The 17,968-nt window shown below is 37.8% G+C and overlaps 1 protein-coding gene across 1 annotated transcript in view; it reads right to left on the bottom strand.

Annotated features, from left to right (window-relative positions):
* Positions 1-11,674: 11,674 nt before the first annotated feature.
* LOC105881783 (protocadherin-23) overlaps positions 11,675-17,968 on the bottom strand; it is a 108,589-nt gene continuing 102,295 nt past the window's right edge. Inside the window, 1 exon segment of the mRNA XM_076010567.1 lies at positions 11,675-17,839. Coding sequence (XP_075866682.1) covers positions 15,219-17,839 — 2,621 coding nt within the window. The 3' untranslated portion in view covers positions 11,675-15,218.

Genomic DNA, 17,968 nt, shown 5'->3' with positions numbered 1-17,968 from the left:
TGGAACCAGCTGTCTCTGCACACGGACTGGCACGATGGTGAGGATGGGCTCTTCCTCCACCCATCCCAACATACAGTCATCAGGGCGTGATTATTATGCCTTTGGAATCACCACGAGTACACTGGAAACCCACTGCTCGCCAGACGCTGATTGTGGGCTTGCCATGGTTTCATCCCCCTGAGAAAACTGGGGCTTGTTTGGCCATAGTAAGTACCATACCCTTTCCTTCCTCTCCCTCTCCTTGAAGGAAGCTTCATGCTCACAACGGACAGTGGCTACTAAACGTGCCTTTTCCTTTAAAGGAAAGGGACACAGAGTTACACAAATATGACTCTAAATCTGGTTTGCCTTTTCCCTACCTCCAGGATTTATATATTGCACTTGTAAAACAGTTTTCAGCATACAAAGCAGTGTCACATGGGTTTTCATATTTTTCAACTTCCTCATTATTATTCTAGAGGGAAGACGCCAGTCATAATTGTGCTAGGATGTAACATCTGGATATGTAAAGATATGTCAAGGACCTAGACACTTAAATTGGCTCATTTAGAGGCAAGGAAATTTAGGGAGAAGTATCAAATTAGCAGCATTTAGCTGGAGAGACAAATTCTCAGTCCTGGTTAAATGCCTATATGATACAAAGGTTTAGCTTTTTCCTGGGAGAACTATGGCAGCTAAACAGTGGGATAAACACCCTGTTTATTCATACCAAGCACATCTCCCCAATTCATATTTCTTTGCAGGCGTACCTCCTCTTATTCATTTTTACATAGGCAAGTAAAAATGTAGACATGATTGGGAAATCAAGGACTCAGCTTCCAACAAATGCAATTAAGGCTACAAACAAAACTACACTTAATTATGAAGTTGGACGGTGACATGATCATTCCCTGTGTGCTTTCTATGGGTCACTTGCCAATCAGAAAATGCCACATCTCATTCGTCAAAGAAACAAGGGGCTTTTTTGCTCAAAATTAAAACATGTATTTAAAAAAACCCGACAGTTCTCAGGTTCTGTGGTTCACCCCTGGTAATGTTGTAGAGTTACATGATTGCATTCACTCTGCTGACATTCTTTGTGAAGTGAAATAAAAGAAAAAGCATCGGCAGGAGATGATGATTAAAGCATACTGCCTAAAAAATTTTCCATAGCACTTGAATGCTTAAAGAGTCATTGCCACAGTTTTGATAGAAAAATCACTCTCTTTTAGAAGACAAATCTGTGTTCCTAAGAAATTAGTATGATTGTGAAAGTAAAAGCAGCCAAGTTTTTAAAGTAAAATCCTTTTATGTGATATTGACATTTGTAATCATTATTACATATTTTTAATTTAAAAATATTACCAATTCAGCTCTATGAAAGCTTAATACTTTGCCAGATTTGCTTCAGATTTTTAAAAGTAATCAAATATTACAACCACATTTGAAAATCCCATGTCACTGCCTTCCCAATGGTAAACACCATTGTGAATTTGTTTATTGTTCCAAGACATATATTTATACTAATGCTATACATGTAAACTACACATCTATTGATAAAGAATTTATATAGCATTGTTTTGCATGTTTTAAACTTTATACAAATGGTATAGTGTGGTATATATACTCTGTAATATATTTTAAAGACTTATGTTTCCAATGTGTATCTTCATTTAATTAGGTCTTTTATGTTTACTAAAATAATATTTTAAAAATTCTTCCAAAAGGTCTTCAAGATGGTGTTATTCTAGGTACCTTATAGTCCTCATTGTCACTGTGAATGAAATTATAAGCTTTTCTTCTATTCCATTTTCCAAGTGATTGCATATAAGTATGTTAATGATATTTGATATTAGTCTTTTGTTCAAAAACTTTATAAATTCTCTGTTAGCTCCAATAATTTACATCTAGAATCCCTGTGTAGACAGTGATATAGTCTGCAAATAAAGACTTTTATTTTTTCCATATTTTGTACCTCACTTATTTTTATTCTTTCTGACTTTAATGAGAGTGTTGAATCCAGAACCAGGTCTTATAATGACTTGCAAAGCCTCATGCCTCTCAGTAATATTGGGATATTGTAGAATAATCACTTAGTTGTGGGCAGACTGACTTAGTTATTATTCATGATATCGAATGTTTGTCCTTCATGTTCTCAAGTTCCCAGCAATTTGTCCTTTTCCATTCTTTTGGGGGAGATGGAGCTCAGCAGCCCTACCTAGCTCCTGTTTTTAAGCATTTAGCCCAGTTATGGTCCTCATCTTACATAGATCTTACCTTTTTAGCACTTTCCTCCATAAATGCAGAATGTCCATGCCTAGCAATGCCTGCCTCCTAGAGTAGACTAGGTGCAAACTTCAGCCATGCACACTACATAGAGCTTCTATTCATTTCTTGTTCAATGTCTTTGGAAGCTGTATGTTTAAAACAAAATGGCAGCAGTTGCATGCAATTGCAACAAAATTAGTCGCAGGGTGTCTAGAGAAATGGATGCAGGCAGCCTTGCCTGGAGTCCGGCCAGCCAACCCAGGCCTGTTCAGGCAGGGCCTGCGCCTGCTGCCCAGTCAGCTATGGATGGTCACACGGCCAGGACGGGTCAGTGCCGTGGCAGGCCAGCACGCAGTGGAAGGCTCAGGTGCTGCCGAGGAGCTGACCCTCCAAGAGCACAGAGACACGCCGCCCTCTGCCCCACCGCAGACTCTCAGCAGCACACGTGTCTACAAGCTGCTGGGACATTTTGCCTCTAGAAACTGGCAAAAACAGAGCTAGGTTCTTGACTTTTTCTTTCCCCCAGAAAAGAGTCTACAAGTTGATTATCCCTTATCCAAAATGCTTGGGACCAGAAATGTTTCAGATTTCAGGTTTTCAGATTAGGGATACTAATCCTGTACCAAGTTCCAGTGAATGGAGAGGGCAATGCTTTTGCTGTGCTTCAGCAGAGAGAGTTCCCTGTTGGAGGCTCACCTAAGAGAAAGGGGTGGGCACCTATATGCCATTAGATGCCCACCCTCAGAGGTGGGAGCATCAGGCTGGGAAGTTAGAGAACAAGGCGAGGCCTGTCCCAGCAATCCCCAGAACAACCAATACACTTCATGCAGCGAAGCAAACCCATCTGCTTCTAAGCCAGAGTTTTGAGGGCGAAGCAATCTACTTGCTGTTGCCTCCTGTCCGGATCCAGCCCACGCCCTTGGAGAGCAGCTGGTCCAGGTCCTACTCCTGCCCTCTAGCCTGCTCCTTGGTAATGGGGGACCAGAGGGGAGACTCGGCCCTTACAGATCTTCCAGTGATTTTTAAAGGGAGGAAGGGTCCCTGAGTGGTAGGGTCTTGGAGCTAGAAAGAAGCTTATACATTTCTGGAAACCACCCTTAAGGTTTTTAAAAGAGCAAGACAATTTGACTTTCTCAAGGTCAGAACTGGAGCTAGAATCCAGCTCTGCTAGTGGAAAAAATGGTTGTATTCCAGGAATTCCAGCCTGAGACCATTCTGAGAATGGAACAGGTCTGGCTTGTTGCCGCCTTCTAAGTTCCTAAAAGAGGGAACCGGTTTTCTTGGCTCCCAGCCCAGTGGCACCTATCCTGGCTTTTGGTCCCTGCTTACGGCCAAGCGCTGTCCCCAGCCTGGGGCTTGAGGTGGGTGGACTAGCTCCTTACCAACACCGTCCAGTCTCATCCTGAGGGGAAGGTCCAGGGCGCACGGGCTGCCTCTTCCCTTCGTTATCTTGCCCCTCTCGCCACCCACTGTGTTGGAGATGAATGTGGCCAAACGCCCGATCTTGCAGTGTTGCCCTGTAGCCTGGAAATGGATGTGACAGAATGGGGTGTCGCTCCTGCCACTTTGGGGATAAGGTGATTGCTTTCCTGATTCTGTATGTAAAGTAAAAGAGAAATATTTTAAAATAAAACCAAACGGCCTGGCGCGGTGGCTCACGCCTGAAATCCTAGCACTCTGGGAGGCTGAGGCGGGTGGATTGCTCGAGGTCAGGAGTTCAAAACCAGCCTGAACAAGAGCAAGACCCCGTCTCTACTATAAATAGAAAGAAATTAACTGGCCAACTAAAAATATATAGAAAAAATTAGCCGGGCATGGTGGCGCATGCCTGTAGTCCCAGCTACTCGGGAGGCTGAGGCAGGAGGATCACTTGAGCCCAGGAGATTGAGGTTGCTGTGAGCTAGACTGATGCCACGGCACTCACTCTAGCCTGGGCAACAGAGTGAGACTCTGTCTCAAAAATAAAATAAAATAAAACTAAACACACACACACACACACACACACACACACAGGGGTGGGGGAAACATTTTTCTCTGTCATATATACCGAGAAATTACCCATCTTTGTAGGATAAAGGCTGTACTAGACATTGCAGCTTTACTAGGTATTGCCATGGCGATGATCACCTTGTGTTTTAACTTGCCTATGCCATTTTTATTTTATGTTTGCTTTAAGTATTTTATCTCTTGTTGCTATTTGTCAACAGTGGAAACTGGAGCAGTGTATGAACTTTCAAAGCCATTTGGCAGTTGTGTCATCAGTTCTATTTTAAACATGACTTTCTTTGTATACAAGAAAAGGTGACAATTAGAAAAAATTATTAAGTGTCTGTAGAATAATCTCTCAATTATGAATTGGCTGTGACTATAGATTCCAACAAAGAAAAAATATCTGCTCAGTTGCCAGATGGCTTGTCACTTGTTGAATTTTATCTGTGCATATTAAAGAATTTTTGAAATGGGGCCAATATAAGTTTATCATTTTAAAAAATTCGACATTTTTAAGGAGCTTTGAAGTTTCAGGCAATGTCCTGAAAGGGTTAAGAGAAGAGCTTCTAGTCACACCACTGAGTAGGATTCCAGGTTCCACCAGTTACTAGTTCTTTAAGCCATGGTTTCCTTATTGATTATATGGGACCATATTAGTATTTACCCTGTAGGGTTATTTTGAAGATTAAACAAAATATACCACACATAAAACATTTAGCATGATACCTGGTGCAAAATAAACACTCAACAAATTTTAGCTATTATTTATTTACTTTCCCAAAGGTTAATATATTTCCCTTTTCTGTGGCATATAATCTAACAATAATCTGAGGCCTTTTATTTTCATTACTTTTAAATTTGTCCATTTCATAAAATTAACCAGATATGCTTTCTGTAATTAACATACAGTTTAGGGATTTTCCAGAAATTTTAGATAGAAATAAAAACTATATTTCTAAGTAAATTAAATCTGAAAAAGTAAAACTTTACAAAGTAATCAAAGTCCATTTGGTTTTGTCTCATTGTTGAGAACTACTTTAATATTCCATATTCTAACAACAGGCAAATTATTATAATATTTCTATTATATCAGCTGAAGAGAAAAATGAATGGCATTAGAAATGATAGAAAAGGAAATGATAAAATTAAAAATTAAAAGCCAAGTTTAAAGACCACATGAAATGATACGTTGGACCTTTTTACCTCATTCCATTCATCTGTTATTCTCTTTTCAGTATTTTCCAAACTTCTCTCCATGTTTCAGTCTGTATTTTTTTATTATCTTCTAATTTACTAATCCTCTCTTCCTCTGTGTCTAATCTTATGTAAACACATTGAGTTCTTAATTTCAGTTATCTTTTTACAGTTTTATTGAAATATAATTCATGTATCATACAATTCATCTATTTAAAGTGTACAATTCAATAGTTTTTATTATATTCACACAGTGGTACAACCATCATCACAATCAATTTTAGAACATTTTCATCACCAAAAAGAAACTCCATACCCATTATCAGTCTTTCCCCGTCTTTCCCGAGCCTGAGGCCTCACTAATCTATTTTCCTTCCATATATTTTTGCCTATTCTGGACATTTCATATCAATAGAATCATATAATATGTGACCTTTTGTGACTGTATTCTTTCACTTAGCATAGTGGTTTTTTCAAGTTCTGTGTTTGTAGCATGTGCCAGTACTATTTTTTTTTTCTGAATAATATTCCATTTTATGGGTATACCACATTTGGTTTATATATTTATCAGTTAACTGACATTTGAGTTGTTTCCACTTTTTGGCTATCATGAATAATGTTACTATGAATATTCACAGACAAGGTTTGTGTGGACATAACTTTTATTTCCCTTGGGTATAAACCTAGGTGTGGAATTGCTGGGTAATACAGCTATGTTGGACTTTTTTTTAAGAGATGGGGTCTTGCTATGTTGCCCAAGCTAGACATAAACATCTGGGCTCAAGCAGTCCTCCTGCCTCAGCCTCCCCAGTAGCTGGGACTACAGGCATGAACCACTGCCCCCAGCTTACCATTTTTAGGAACTTCTGGACAGTTTCCATACAGACTGCACTGTTTTACATTCCCATATTAGCAACTTATGAGAGTTATGGTTTCTCCACATCACAACCAACACTTGTTATTCTTTTTTATTATAGTTATCTTAGTAGGTATGAAGCAGGAGTTGTATTTTATAGTTTAGAATTTGATTTTCATTTTTTAAAAAAAGTGCCAGTGGCTCTGTTTAGCTCCTCAACTTTGCAGCTGGCATTTCTGCTCAGTCTCAAAGAGCTCAGAGGCACAGTATATCAGGGTTACCTCTCTGTGTTTCTCTTCTTTCCAGGAGCATAGCATGGTTTTCCTAGTCTTCACTGCCTTGGTAGTTCTCTGATGCCACGCGCACACACACGCACACACACACACATGCACACACACCTGTCATTTTTCTTCTTCTCCTTCTCCTCTTTCCCCCTCTTCCTTCTTCTCCTTCTCTTCCTCTTCCCCATTATTATTATTATTGTTCAGCTTTTGTGCTTACTCTTAGCAGGGGAGTTGGTAAACAGCAAGTTGATACCTCATTACAGGAAGACTTAGATGTACTTGGATCCTTTCTGGATTTTCTATTCTGTTCCATTCGTCTATCTAGTCATGCACCACTGCCACCCTATTTTAATTAGAGGCTTTATGATACATTTGTTATCTAATAGGGTTAGTGCATGTGTGCACACTTGCATGCATACACACACACACACACACACACACACACACACACACACACACACACAGAGCTCATATTTTTTTCAGTGTTTCCTAGCTGTTCTGCTTGTTTATTTTTCCAAATACATGGTATAATCAAGTTCTTTAATGCCAGAAAAAAAGTATGACATGTGTATTTGGATAAGGTTAAATTTGGAAATTCTTAGGAGCAACTCACACTTTTGTAGCATTGAGTCTTTCTATTCAAGAGCATCTATTCGAGTTTCTTCTGTGCACTTCAGGAGACATTATAAGTTTCCTCACATTGAGGTTAGGCTTTTTTTTTTGTTAAGTTTTTGCTTAGATTTTTTTTCCTGCTCTAAGTAGTCTTCTCTTTTATTCATCCTCTGATTATTGTTCATATATCTGAAGGGTACTGATATTATTTTTTTGCATATTAATTTTACATCTTTCAACTTTACTAAATTATTTTATTGTTTATAATAGTTTTTTATCAGTGATGTTCAGTTTTCCAGAAATATAAAATAGTCTACAAATACAGATAGTTTCACCTTATTCTTTCAAAATTGGATGTTTCTAATTGCTGTCTTGTCTAATTGTATGAACTAATTTCTACAATACAATATTAAATTTTGGTGGCGATACTAGGCATATTGCCTTCTTGTTTCGCCAGAAAGGATCTAGAGTATCTCCATTGGAGAAGATCTGGCTTTTGGGTTAAATATAATTTTAAGGAGGTATCCACTAATGACTACTGAGTGCTTTTTACATAAATGGATGTTGGATTTTAAGTGCCTTAAGAAAATGTTCATATTGTTTTTTCTCCATAGCTCTATTAATATGAATTACATTGATTGATTTCTTACTATTGAATCATTTTGTTTTTTTGAAATAAAGTCCATGTTATGATGTATTATTTTTAGTGTACTATTAGTTCTTTTTGCTAATTTAAGAATTTTGCTTACATATTTATAAGTGGTAATAGGCTGTAGTTTTCTATTTTGTGCAATATTTTTAAAGTTTTGATATGAATTCTATGTTTAAATTATTGAAAGACTTTGAACATTTTCCTTATTTTTCGATGCTTTGGAGTAGCATTCGGATGATCTGGTCTTTAAAGGTTTGATAAAATTTCACTATAGAACTATTTGGGGGAGGGTGCTTCCTTACATCTTGATTCTTTTAAATTTGGTTTGCATAGACTCTATGTTTGCTGGGATCAATTGTGGTAAATTACATTTTCCTACAAAATAATCTATGTCTTCTAGGATTTCAAATGAATTTGTATGTAGTTGTGCAGAAAAGTCTCGTTTGATGTAAATTCTTTTCTTTTGAGAGTTCTTGTTATTCTCCCTTTGCTCTTTTTTTGTTTATTATTTTTTATTTTATTTATTTTCTTATTTTGCATTATCTCACATTTAATTGATTTAATTTAATTAATTTTTAAAGAACCAGATTTACTTATTTATAATTTCATGGAGTTTTTTTGGTTCTTGAATTCATTAATTTGTTTTGATCTTGAATGTTTTCTTCTAATTTCTTCCTTTTTTCTAATTTAAAATAACAGCTTTTACTCCAAGTTAATACCTATAAGGCAATTAGTAAGAATTCTACTTCCATATACTCTTCTCCTATTTTTGTAGTTGTAATTTATCTACATTATCAGGGAATGTATCGAGTATTTACTATTCTATCACCTTTATATCCACCATCAGCTCTAGGGTTAAATATCTTTAACATGCTTACAGTGAACCTTTCCCAGTATTTCTCAGTTGTCTAAAACTCATTTCCTATTTAATTCTTGAGAAATTTTCCTTGAGGTCTTACACAGTCATAGCCTCATCTATGATATATGTACTTAACAGTAAGTTTAGCTGGATATAATATTTTAGCTTATGTTACAAGTACTTTAAATATATTACATAACAGTCTTTTGGCCTAAAATACTACTGTTGAAAAGTAAGTCAATCTGATGTTCTTTACCGTGTAAGGAAGTTGGCACTTTTATCTGAAAGCCCAAAGGACTTTTTTTTCTTTACAGTTCAGTAGATTTTTAGAATATATATTGCTGTTAACTGCTCTAGGTTTATTTTTTACATGGAATACCCTTTCAATACGTAGACTAAAATTTTATGTCTACCAAGTTTTCTTGAATTATGATTTGTATATTTTTTTCTGCTCCATTTTGGGGGATATTTTCTTCTTTAGGAATTTTATTCATATATGTGCTGAATCATTTTTCCCAGTGTGCTAAGTCTTTGATGTCTTAAATCTTTTTATCATTTTTCAATTCCATGTGATTTTTTTTCACTTTTGCTTTTCCATTTTCTATCTCTCTTTCTGTACTCTCATTGGTGTCTATCAACTTTTTGTTCATACTAGTTTAGTATTCTGATTTTTGTCTTTTCTTTTCTACCATTTCTTGAGCTCTGATTTCTATTTATGAATATTTACCTCTTGGCTAGTCTTTTCATTTCCAACTTTTCCGATTGATTACGCAACCTTTGTAGTTGTTACCGTTTTCTTATTTTCTTTTAGTTAGTTTTGAAACATTAAGTCAAAACTTTCTTGGCCTTTTTGCTGCATTTTTCTAGTGTGTTTTCACTGTCCATTGGTACGTCATTCAGAGCGCTAGTCTTTCTGCTTACAATGTATTTTATATTGTAATTATTTTGTGTAGCTCATGTTTTATTGAGATGGGTTTTCCTATATTTTAGAAGGTTACAATACAGGGGTAGTGGCAAACCAGGATAGCTTTTCTAGATCCACGGTTCTAGATTCATGGCCCTTCTCTGGTTTCTGTGAAGTATTTACAAATAGGACCTCTTTGTACCTTCTGCTTTCTCTGATTCCTTCCCTTTGTATCTAAGACTTCCCTCTGATTTTGCTTGCTGGCCAATATTCTAGAGTTTGTAAGAATGACTTCTGTTTCTGTTAAAGATGCTGTTTGTGAGTTTTTGCTTTCCCTATTTTAGTTGCTCTGACCATTTTGCAAAGGAATTTGAGAAGATTTAAAAATCTGCATGGATGCTGCTATTTTCCCCTGAGCAGAACCTAAATCACTTTCTTCACTTGGGTTCTGGGATATCATACTACCCTGTTTTTCCATCCTATCTCACTAGCTGTTTTTTTCTGGGAATTATTTGTTTATGGTATGAGAAGAAATAACTTCATATTTATCTCCTTCCCCAATTCCTCAGCATGCACTTATGAAATAATCTGTACTTGTTTAAAATGTTACTTTAGCACACATTAAGTATATATGCACACACAAAATATCTCTCATAAGTTCCTCATATTGTTTTTACTTTAAATATTAATAAATTTTGATGCAAACATTCTATGTATATCTACTGAACTGTATTCTATTCTCATACTGACAGAACTTCATTCTGCCATTCTGCCAAGGGGCAGTCATGGTTTATCACAGGATTTGAAATTAAATTAAACCAATATGCTTGGCCATGTCATGTTGCTGTCTCTCCAACAATATGCTTTTGAATGTCAGACATAGCTTGTTTCTATTACATCTAAAATTTGTAAGATATACGTATATTCGTACATATATTCATATATATGTACATTGTGAGGAAGGGAGAAAGAGAAAACAAACCAGATTACAGAAGAAATTTCTGGTCTTTTGGCTTTTTCTAAGATATTCTATAATATTTTGATAGATCATTTGCACTTACTTTCTCTTTGTGCTGTGATTGGCTAAAATCACAGAACTATTTGGGAATTCTCATTTCATGGGTTCAAGGTCAATGTACTAGGCTCCCACACTATAGCACCCTCCACGCCCATTCACACATGTACTCATTCATTCCAAAAACCATCTGTATTTCATAATACAAGTGGAGACCAGGCTTTTGCCCTGAGGGTTTACTATCTAACAAGGAAATCCATTTATTTAGTTTTCTAACCAAAATAATGCTTTCTCATTCAAGAGATGTACTTGTGCATCTGCTATTTATTTGGCATGCCTTCCCCCTCTCTATTACTCACTTCACAGTTTTGGTTTAGCAAATGCATTGGATGAAGTGAGTAAAGTTATGTAGACCAAAACAGTAGGAAGTGCTAATTGTCATCAAATAGCCAAGTGCTGAGTTTATAAGCGAAAGGTATAGTTTGATACCCTAGCCATTTGGGGCTGGATCTCTCTAAGATTGCCATAATTCTGTTTCTAATAGACAGTTCTTTTGAATCAAAGTAATTTGTCACCAGAATTAAAATAAATTGGCAATGTTTGAGAAAGAACTATTGACCATGCCCTACATGTTATACTGTGGTTATAAAGTGTAGTATTTTAATACAAAACCATGACCACTGAACAAGCACCCATTTTAAAAAAGGACTAGCCACCAGGAAAAAAGACTAGTCACTAAAATTCCATATTCTGTCCAATTGCCTTCCAAACTTCCATTTGCTTGGTTAAAGGTGTAAAGTCAACTACTTAAAATTGTGGCCCCCTCACTGCCAAAGTTACGTAGAGTGGGAAATAAAATAAGGTAATCATTCCTACTTTTCCTTTCTGAAATACACCACCAACAAAAATCTCAAAATGCAAACATACAAGTTTTCATGGTCAAATGTATTCTAGTTCATTGTCACCTAGCTTTAGGTTCACGACTTGATACATCTGTCAGACGAAGGAGGGAGAGACTTGAGAGGAACAGAAAGAAAGGAAGAGAAAAGAGATTCCTCAAAAGGATGAACCTGTGAGGGGCAAATGACTCAGCAAAATCTTCACACAGTAAAAATTACTTTTTATAAGTCCTTACCTTCTATGTTCTTGTACTTTTCTGTGTCCTAAACTATTTCTTTTAAGATTTAATCCTATTTTTTCTTCTCTCCCTCAAATTTTTCTTCCCTCCTTCCAGCTCTATAATGGGCAAAAAACTCATCCTTAAGTGCCTGGTATTGGGCCTAAGCAAAGCTTCCCACAACTCTATCAATCCTGGCATCCCTCCTGCCCAGAATGTTCTCCCACTCTAACTCACCTCAGCTATGACCAAACACATGGCTCTATTCTTTTGAGCTCAAGTAAAACAGTGGTCCCCAACCTTTCAGGCACCAAGGACTAGTTTCATGGAAGATGATTTTTCCACAGACCAGGATGGAGGTGGGAGGGATGGCAAGCAATAGGGAGCGGCTATAAATCCAGATGAAGCTTCGCTCGCCTCCTGCTGTGTGGCCCCATTCCTAACAGGCCATGGTACCGGTCCACGGCCCAGGGGATGGAGACCACAGAAATAAAACATAAACCCAGTGACTGTATCTATAATATCATGTGGGAATACCCCGTCTATATTAAACTCCATGTATTTCATTGCTTTGAAGTGGATCATCATCTTAGATCCTCAGTTATATCTGGCTTTTTTAAATTTAAGGCATGTGTAAAATGGCAATACAAAACAAAAGTAACAAGGCATATGTTTGGATGTACAATTAATAATTAATGGTCATCATTATAACTTCTAGAAAGCACAGCAAGGAGGGCTCTCAGGAAAAACGTCCTGAGAAACACAAATCCTGTCTCAATTGGACATCTATTAGAGACTAAATATATGTGTATACATGTGGGCAGCCAGTAGTGCTTAGTGCATTTTCATATTTTTAAAAACAGTCAAATGATCCAATCCCTAAAGATACAGCATTTTTCTTTTTCTTTGCCCAGGAATCTGTTTTGGAAGCCAATTCAATGATTACTACTAGGACATGGAATTTTGATATCCATTTGGTACTGATTTACACCAGTATTTTCAAGGCTGCCAACAAGAAAGTCCAGAATTTCAGGCAGCCAAAATTTCACAAGAGACAACTGTCTTTTATTTTATAGCTTATGAATTTGGGGCTTAATATGATTTTCCACTAACAAGTTCTGTACCCCCTCCAGAGTGCTAAAGCTAGTGCGCAGATCAGCAAAGTAACGCAGAACACATGAGGCAAGTTAATATTAAACTTGAAGGAAAACTGTACAAATTATATTGTTTACTTAGGAAAAAAGCAGTCTGGTTGAAAGGGCTGACATATGATTTATTACAAACACTTCACCAGCATGTTCACATTTGTACCCTCAATCCCATTTGCAGCAGTTGGTGGTGGTGTCGTGGTGCTGATACAATATTAATGAAGCCATCAATTAAAAATCCACTAAATATTGGTAAGGAACGTTAAATACTTCATGACTTCTGTTTTTATCAAGTGGCTAGAAAAAAAATGCAGAATCGTGTCTGGAATGAGTCATAAACACAGGCAAGTAACGCAGGGATCAGTTAGATGGGTAACTTTTTTAAAGCATAAGTAAACGGAGAAACTGGTTAAACAAAAACAACAAAATGTTCTTGGTTTCCAGAAATAATCCTGTTGCAAAACAAAACTTCCATACATAATTAGACAAAAAAATATAGAATTTCTTCCTATGCTCAAAGCAATCTTTGGAAAAGAGTCAAAGAGATAATAAATATTGGAACACTTATATGATTAAATGCACTTTTTATGAAGGTCATGAAATCTTCCCCAGAGGCAATGAAGAAAAGGGGAAACATGTATCAGTCCCATAATATTTAAATGTTCCAACCTAAATGACTTTCCCTAGGATTCCAGGCTTATCCCAAAGCCTTCGTGTTTCATACAATTTGTAATGTGGTTTTATACATTTGTTCTCAATCTGAGTCAGCAAAGATGTATAACAGATAACACCAGCATAGGAAGCCGTAGAATTATTTATCTGCAAAATGATATTAGATATCAAACACTAAGCCCTGTAATGTTTTTCAGTAAAGAGAAATTAATTATCTCACATAATTTCACAGGTGAGGCCTATGAGAAAAAAAACATAAAGGAAATATTTCTGAAGCAGAAGTCTGCCATAACTACTATCCTATCAGAGGCCCTTCCTACTTCACATTAGTATTCCTAAACTGTCATCCTAAAACCTGGCCATGGTGCCTACCATGGGAAGACAACTTCTGGACACTCATCTTCAGGATGCACTCTGCCTTCCTGAAAGGGATAAGAATATGTGACGGATTCTCAGGCTCCCCAGAGAGAAGGATATAGCATTATATATGAGCACCATACGATACTATTGTATTTCTAACACAGGAATTGTACAAAACAGAATTATTTCAACCATGTTGCCACTCCATCTAACAACTGTGGAAGCTAAACATGAATATGAGCCAATGGCAGAAAGACTTCTGAAACTCATTCTTAACTTTATAGTAGAAACATTTATATTAAAAAAAAATCTCCATTTAAAAATATATTGCTAAGTTAGACTCTATGAAATTTATAATTAGCTAATAACATAATTTATCTACACAAATGTTAAAAACTGACAGTCAGTGGATACATTATTTCATACCAAAAGTTACTCTATCTAGAAGAAAATAAAATAATTTCTATAAATTAATCTTCGAATCTTTAAAGTACCAATTTACAAGACAGGACATTGAAAAAAGTCATCATTCTATTTGTAAAGAAGGCCAAGACAACGCATCTCAGGTGGGAGCCAACCACGTACGTGTTGCTACTATCAATCGTGGCCCTCAGTCAAGAACATGCATTTCTGGTTCATTTCATCAAGAATAATTGTCTTATTTGTTTCTCCCTCTTGGCACAGAGTTATGACAAAATTTATTCTTAATCTCATTAGATTTTCAAAAGACATCACACCGAAATTCAAATCATGGCTAAACTCTCCAAGTGTGGTACGTGGGGGAAATGGAGAAATACATGTCTATATCAGAGCCACAGATTGTCAATTCCTCTTAAAACTGAAATTTATCCTCCAGATTTCCCTTGTGTGTTACTTTCTGTCCTGAATTCATTCCTTATTTAGCCTTTACTAATTTGTTTCAGATATAGTAGTGTAAGCAGCAGCAATGTGACCAGAGTGAGCACTATACTTTATTTCCATTTATTTTCATATAAACATTTTGGCAGCCACGTAAGTTCATTGAGTCCTTTGGAAATCTAATCATAACAGAAAACAGGTATAACAGAATATACACTACTCAATATATACATGTGTGAGTCCTGAGAGCAGCACATAAGGGTTAAAAGAGGGAATAATTCTCATTAAGGCTGGGAGAAATTTGAGAAACATTAATGGGCAGGTTTTAAAATCACTGACTAAGTCACTTGCTTTTAGATAAGAATGAACCCAATCTCGAGGAGCTTGCTTGAGAATGTTTTGTTCAGTCATTCATGACCAATGGTGAACACTGGTTGGCATCTCAATGGTTTTATATTTGAACTTCTTCTTCTGCTTTAAGTTCATGGCACGTACCATTTATGTGTATTCCTACTAATTCTCCATCTGATGCCAGGGGAGACATGGCCGGAGTCTGCATGGTCAGCAGGGAAAGAGAGGGAGAAAAACTTGGAGTCATAGCTTCTGGGAGAGAGCCAAGATGGTAGGGGATGGGGGAGCGTGGGTGTTTTTGAAAGACCTGCCCTGGCAGTATGGCTGGCTTTCTCGGTGGAACTGCTTTAATCCCAGGCTGGGCTACTGCTGTTATCAAAGGGGGTGGAAAAACAAAAGATTTCTTCTCTTTTGGAATGCCAGGCATATGTAAATATTCATCCTTTAGTTTTGCAATATCATTAAATACTGAGGCAAGAGGCTGGAACTTGGGTTCCCAACTGAGGAGATAATCCCAGTGATTGTTGCCTCTTCCATCACGGTCAGAGGTTATCTGAGTTGAAAGAGCTGCACACCTTGCTTCCCGATCACCTGAAGTAAAGATAAATTCTTTTCTGACTTCAGCCAGGATGTCCTCTTTTGCCTCTCTCTTCTGAACTGTCCGGGGTAACACATTACTTTGAACATAGGTGGTGCTGCAGCCTTCCCCTCGATCTCCTTCCTCAAATGCTTGGTTGGCTTCTGCTGTCTCGGCCGTGACCATCACATCAGTTTCCCCAGACAGGCAGGAGAGCTGGTCCGAGTCCCTGGGGATTCCCGAGTCTGGAACCCTGGACTCCCGGTCGCTCAGCGCTGAGTCCGAGCCCTTCCTGTAAGGATGCTCATTTATCCTCTGGATTTCCTGATCTTCTGCAGTTTCTCCTTCGACAGAACAGTGGCCGCTGGAGTTGGAGTGCCTGTACAGATTGGCAATGTCCTTCTCCATGATGCTTATTAAACTCAACCATTCAGGTGTGGGGGCCACAAACACTGTCTCCTTATTGCAGTCATTAGTTTTCTGGAAGGCCTTGAGCACGTTGGCATCGCTGGTCACTCTCAAGTTGCTATCTAAAGATGATGAGGTTTCCTTCTCATAATTGTTCATTGTGTCTTTTTGTTTATGTCTTAAAATCAGCACAATGAGAATGCAGACAAGTAAGAGAAACACTAAAAAGGAGACGGTGAGGCTGAACGAAAAGCTGGTGGACACTGCCGCGTGCATTCCTTCTGAGGAGAAAGACACATTCAGAAAAACCATGCAAGATGCAAACTTGGAGTCCGGTTTAGGGCTATGAGCAAGTATTTTCATTTCCATGGTGTCTTCTTTGCTGACTTGATTTTTTATTAGGGGAAGGGCTCTAATCAAATAAATATATCCATTAGTTTTATTTACTGAAAAGAAAGGAGATGAAGATCCAAGGGAGTAAAGAATGATTCCATCGAGACCAGCATCTGCATCTGAGGCTTCTACTCTGCCAATCAACTGTCCTGCTTTATTCTTTTCGGGGAGGGTGAAAAAATACTGTTCTTGAGTGAAAATGGGTTCAAATTCATCTATCCCTTCAATATCCACCCAAACCATTAAGGAGGCTGTTGAGTCACCTTTGTCTTTGGCCTGAACTGTGAGGCAATATTTATTACCATTTTCATAGTCAAGGATTTGCTTGGCACGAATATCCCCTGTCAAAGGGTCAATGAGGAAGAGATCATGATCGTAAGACATTCCATGAGGGATAAAGCAGGGCGACAGAATCGAATAGGTCAATTCTCCGTAAGGCCCTGCATCAAAATCCAAAGCATTTACAGAACATACGGTGGAGAGCACAGGCAGATTTTCTGGAATGACACAGCTGAAGCTTGAGAACATAAACTGAGGCGCATGGTCGTTATCATCTAGGACATTGACAAACACAACTGCAAAAGAAAAGTGTTTCTTTTCTTCATCGGAAGCTTGGACAGTTAAAGTGAATTTTATCATTTCTTCATAATCCAGAGGTTTACTCAGATAAAGGACTCCAGTGTTTTCTTCTAAGTAAAAATGTCCCTTCTCGTCCCCTGAGATTATGTGGTAGATGATTTCCGCATGTGAGCCCACATCACGGTCATCTGCGGAGACCACGGTGATGTGACTCCCGAGAGGGGTGCTTTCCTTGACGTGCACGTGATAGTCCGGACTGCTGAAGTGAGGTGGGTTATCGTTGACATCAAGCACCTCTATGGATATGACCGCTGTGGCACTCAAGGGAGGGCAGCCGCGGTCAGATGCCAGAATGACAAGTTTATGGCTGGACGTTGCTTCTCTGTCCAGACCGCGAAGCAGGACGAGATGACCAACTTGCTCATAAGGATGTGCTGAATAAATGGAGCTAGTTTCTACATGGAAATTGTTCTGGGAATCACCATTGACGATGGAATAGTCAACATAGGTGTTTTCACGGGTCCAGTCATGGTCAGTGGTTGAAAAGGTGAGAAGTGTGCTTCCAATCGGGGTATCTTCACTCAAGCTGAGATTGTAGTATTCTACTGTGAACTCAGGGGCGTGGTTGTTCATGTCTTGTATTTCTATCTCCACTAAGGTAAGGGCCTTCAGGTCAGGAAGTCCGCCGTCGCTGGCTTCCACAAGAAATTGAACTGTTGATATTTTATCCAGAAGTAATATGGGATTGATAGTAAATATTGTACCTGAGGAACAAGACATAGCACTTTAATATGAAATTAAATTTTCATGATCCATTTAGTCAGCAAATGCTTATGGACTATCTACTAATGTGTTTAGCTCTTTGTTAGACTTCAGTCACAATTAACAATGAC

This window comes from Microcebus murinus, chromosome 15, assembly GCF_040939455.1.
Source record: "Microcebus murinus isolate Inina chromosome 15, M.murinus_Inina_mat1.0, whole genome shotgun sequence".
Classification (NCBI taxonomy): domain Eukaryota; kingdom Metazoa; phylum Chordata; class Mammalia; order Primates; family Cheirogaleidae; genus Microcebus; species Microcebus murinus.
Note: the sequence above shows the minus strand (reverse complement) of the source record. Positions and strands in the feature narration are given on the sequence as shown.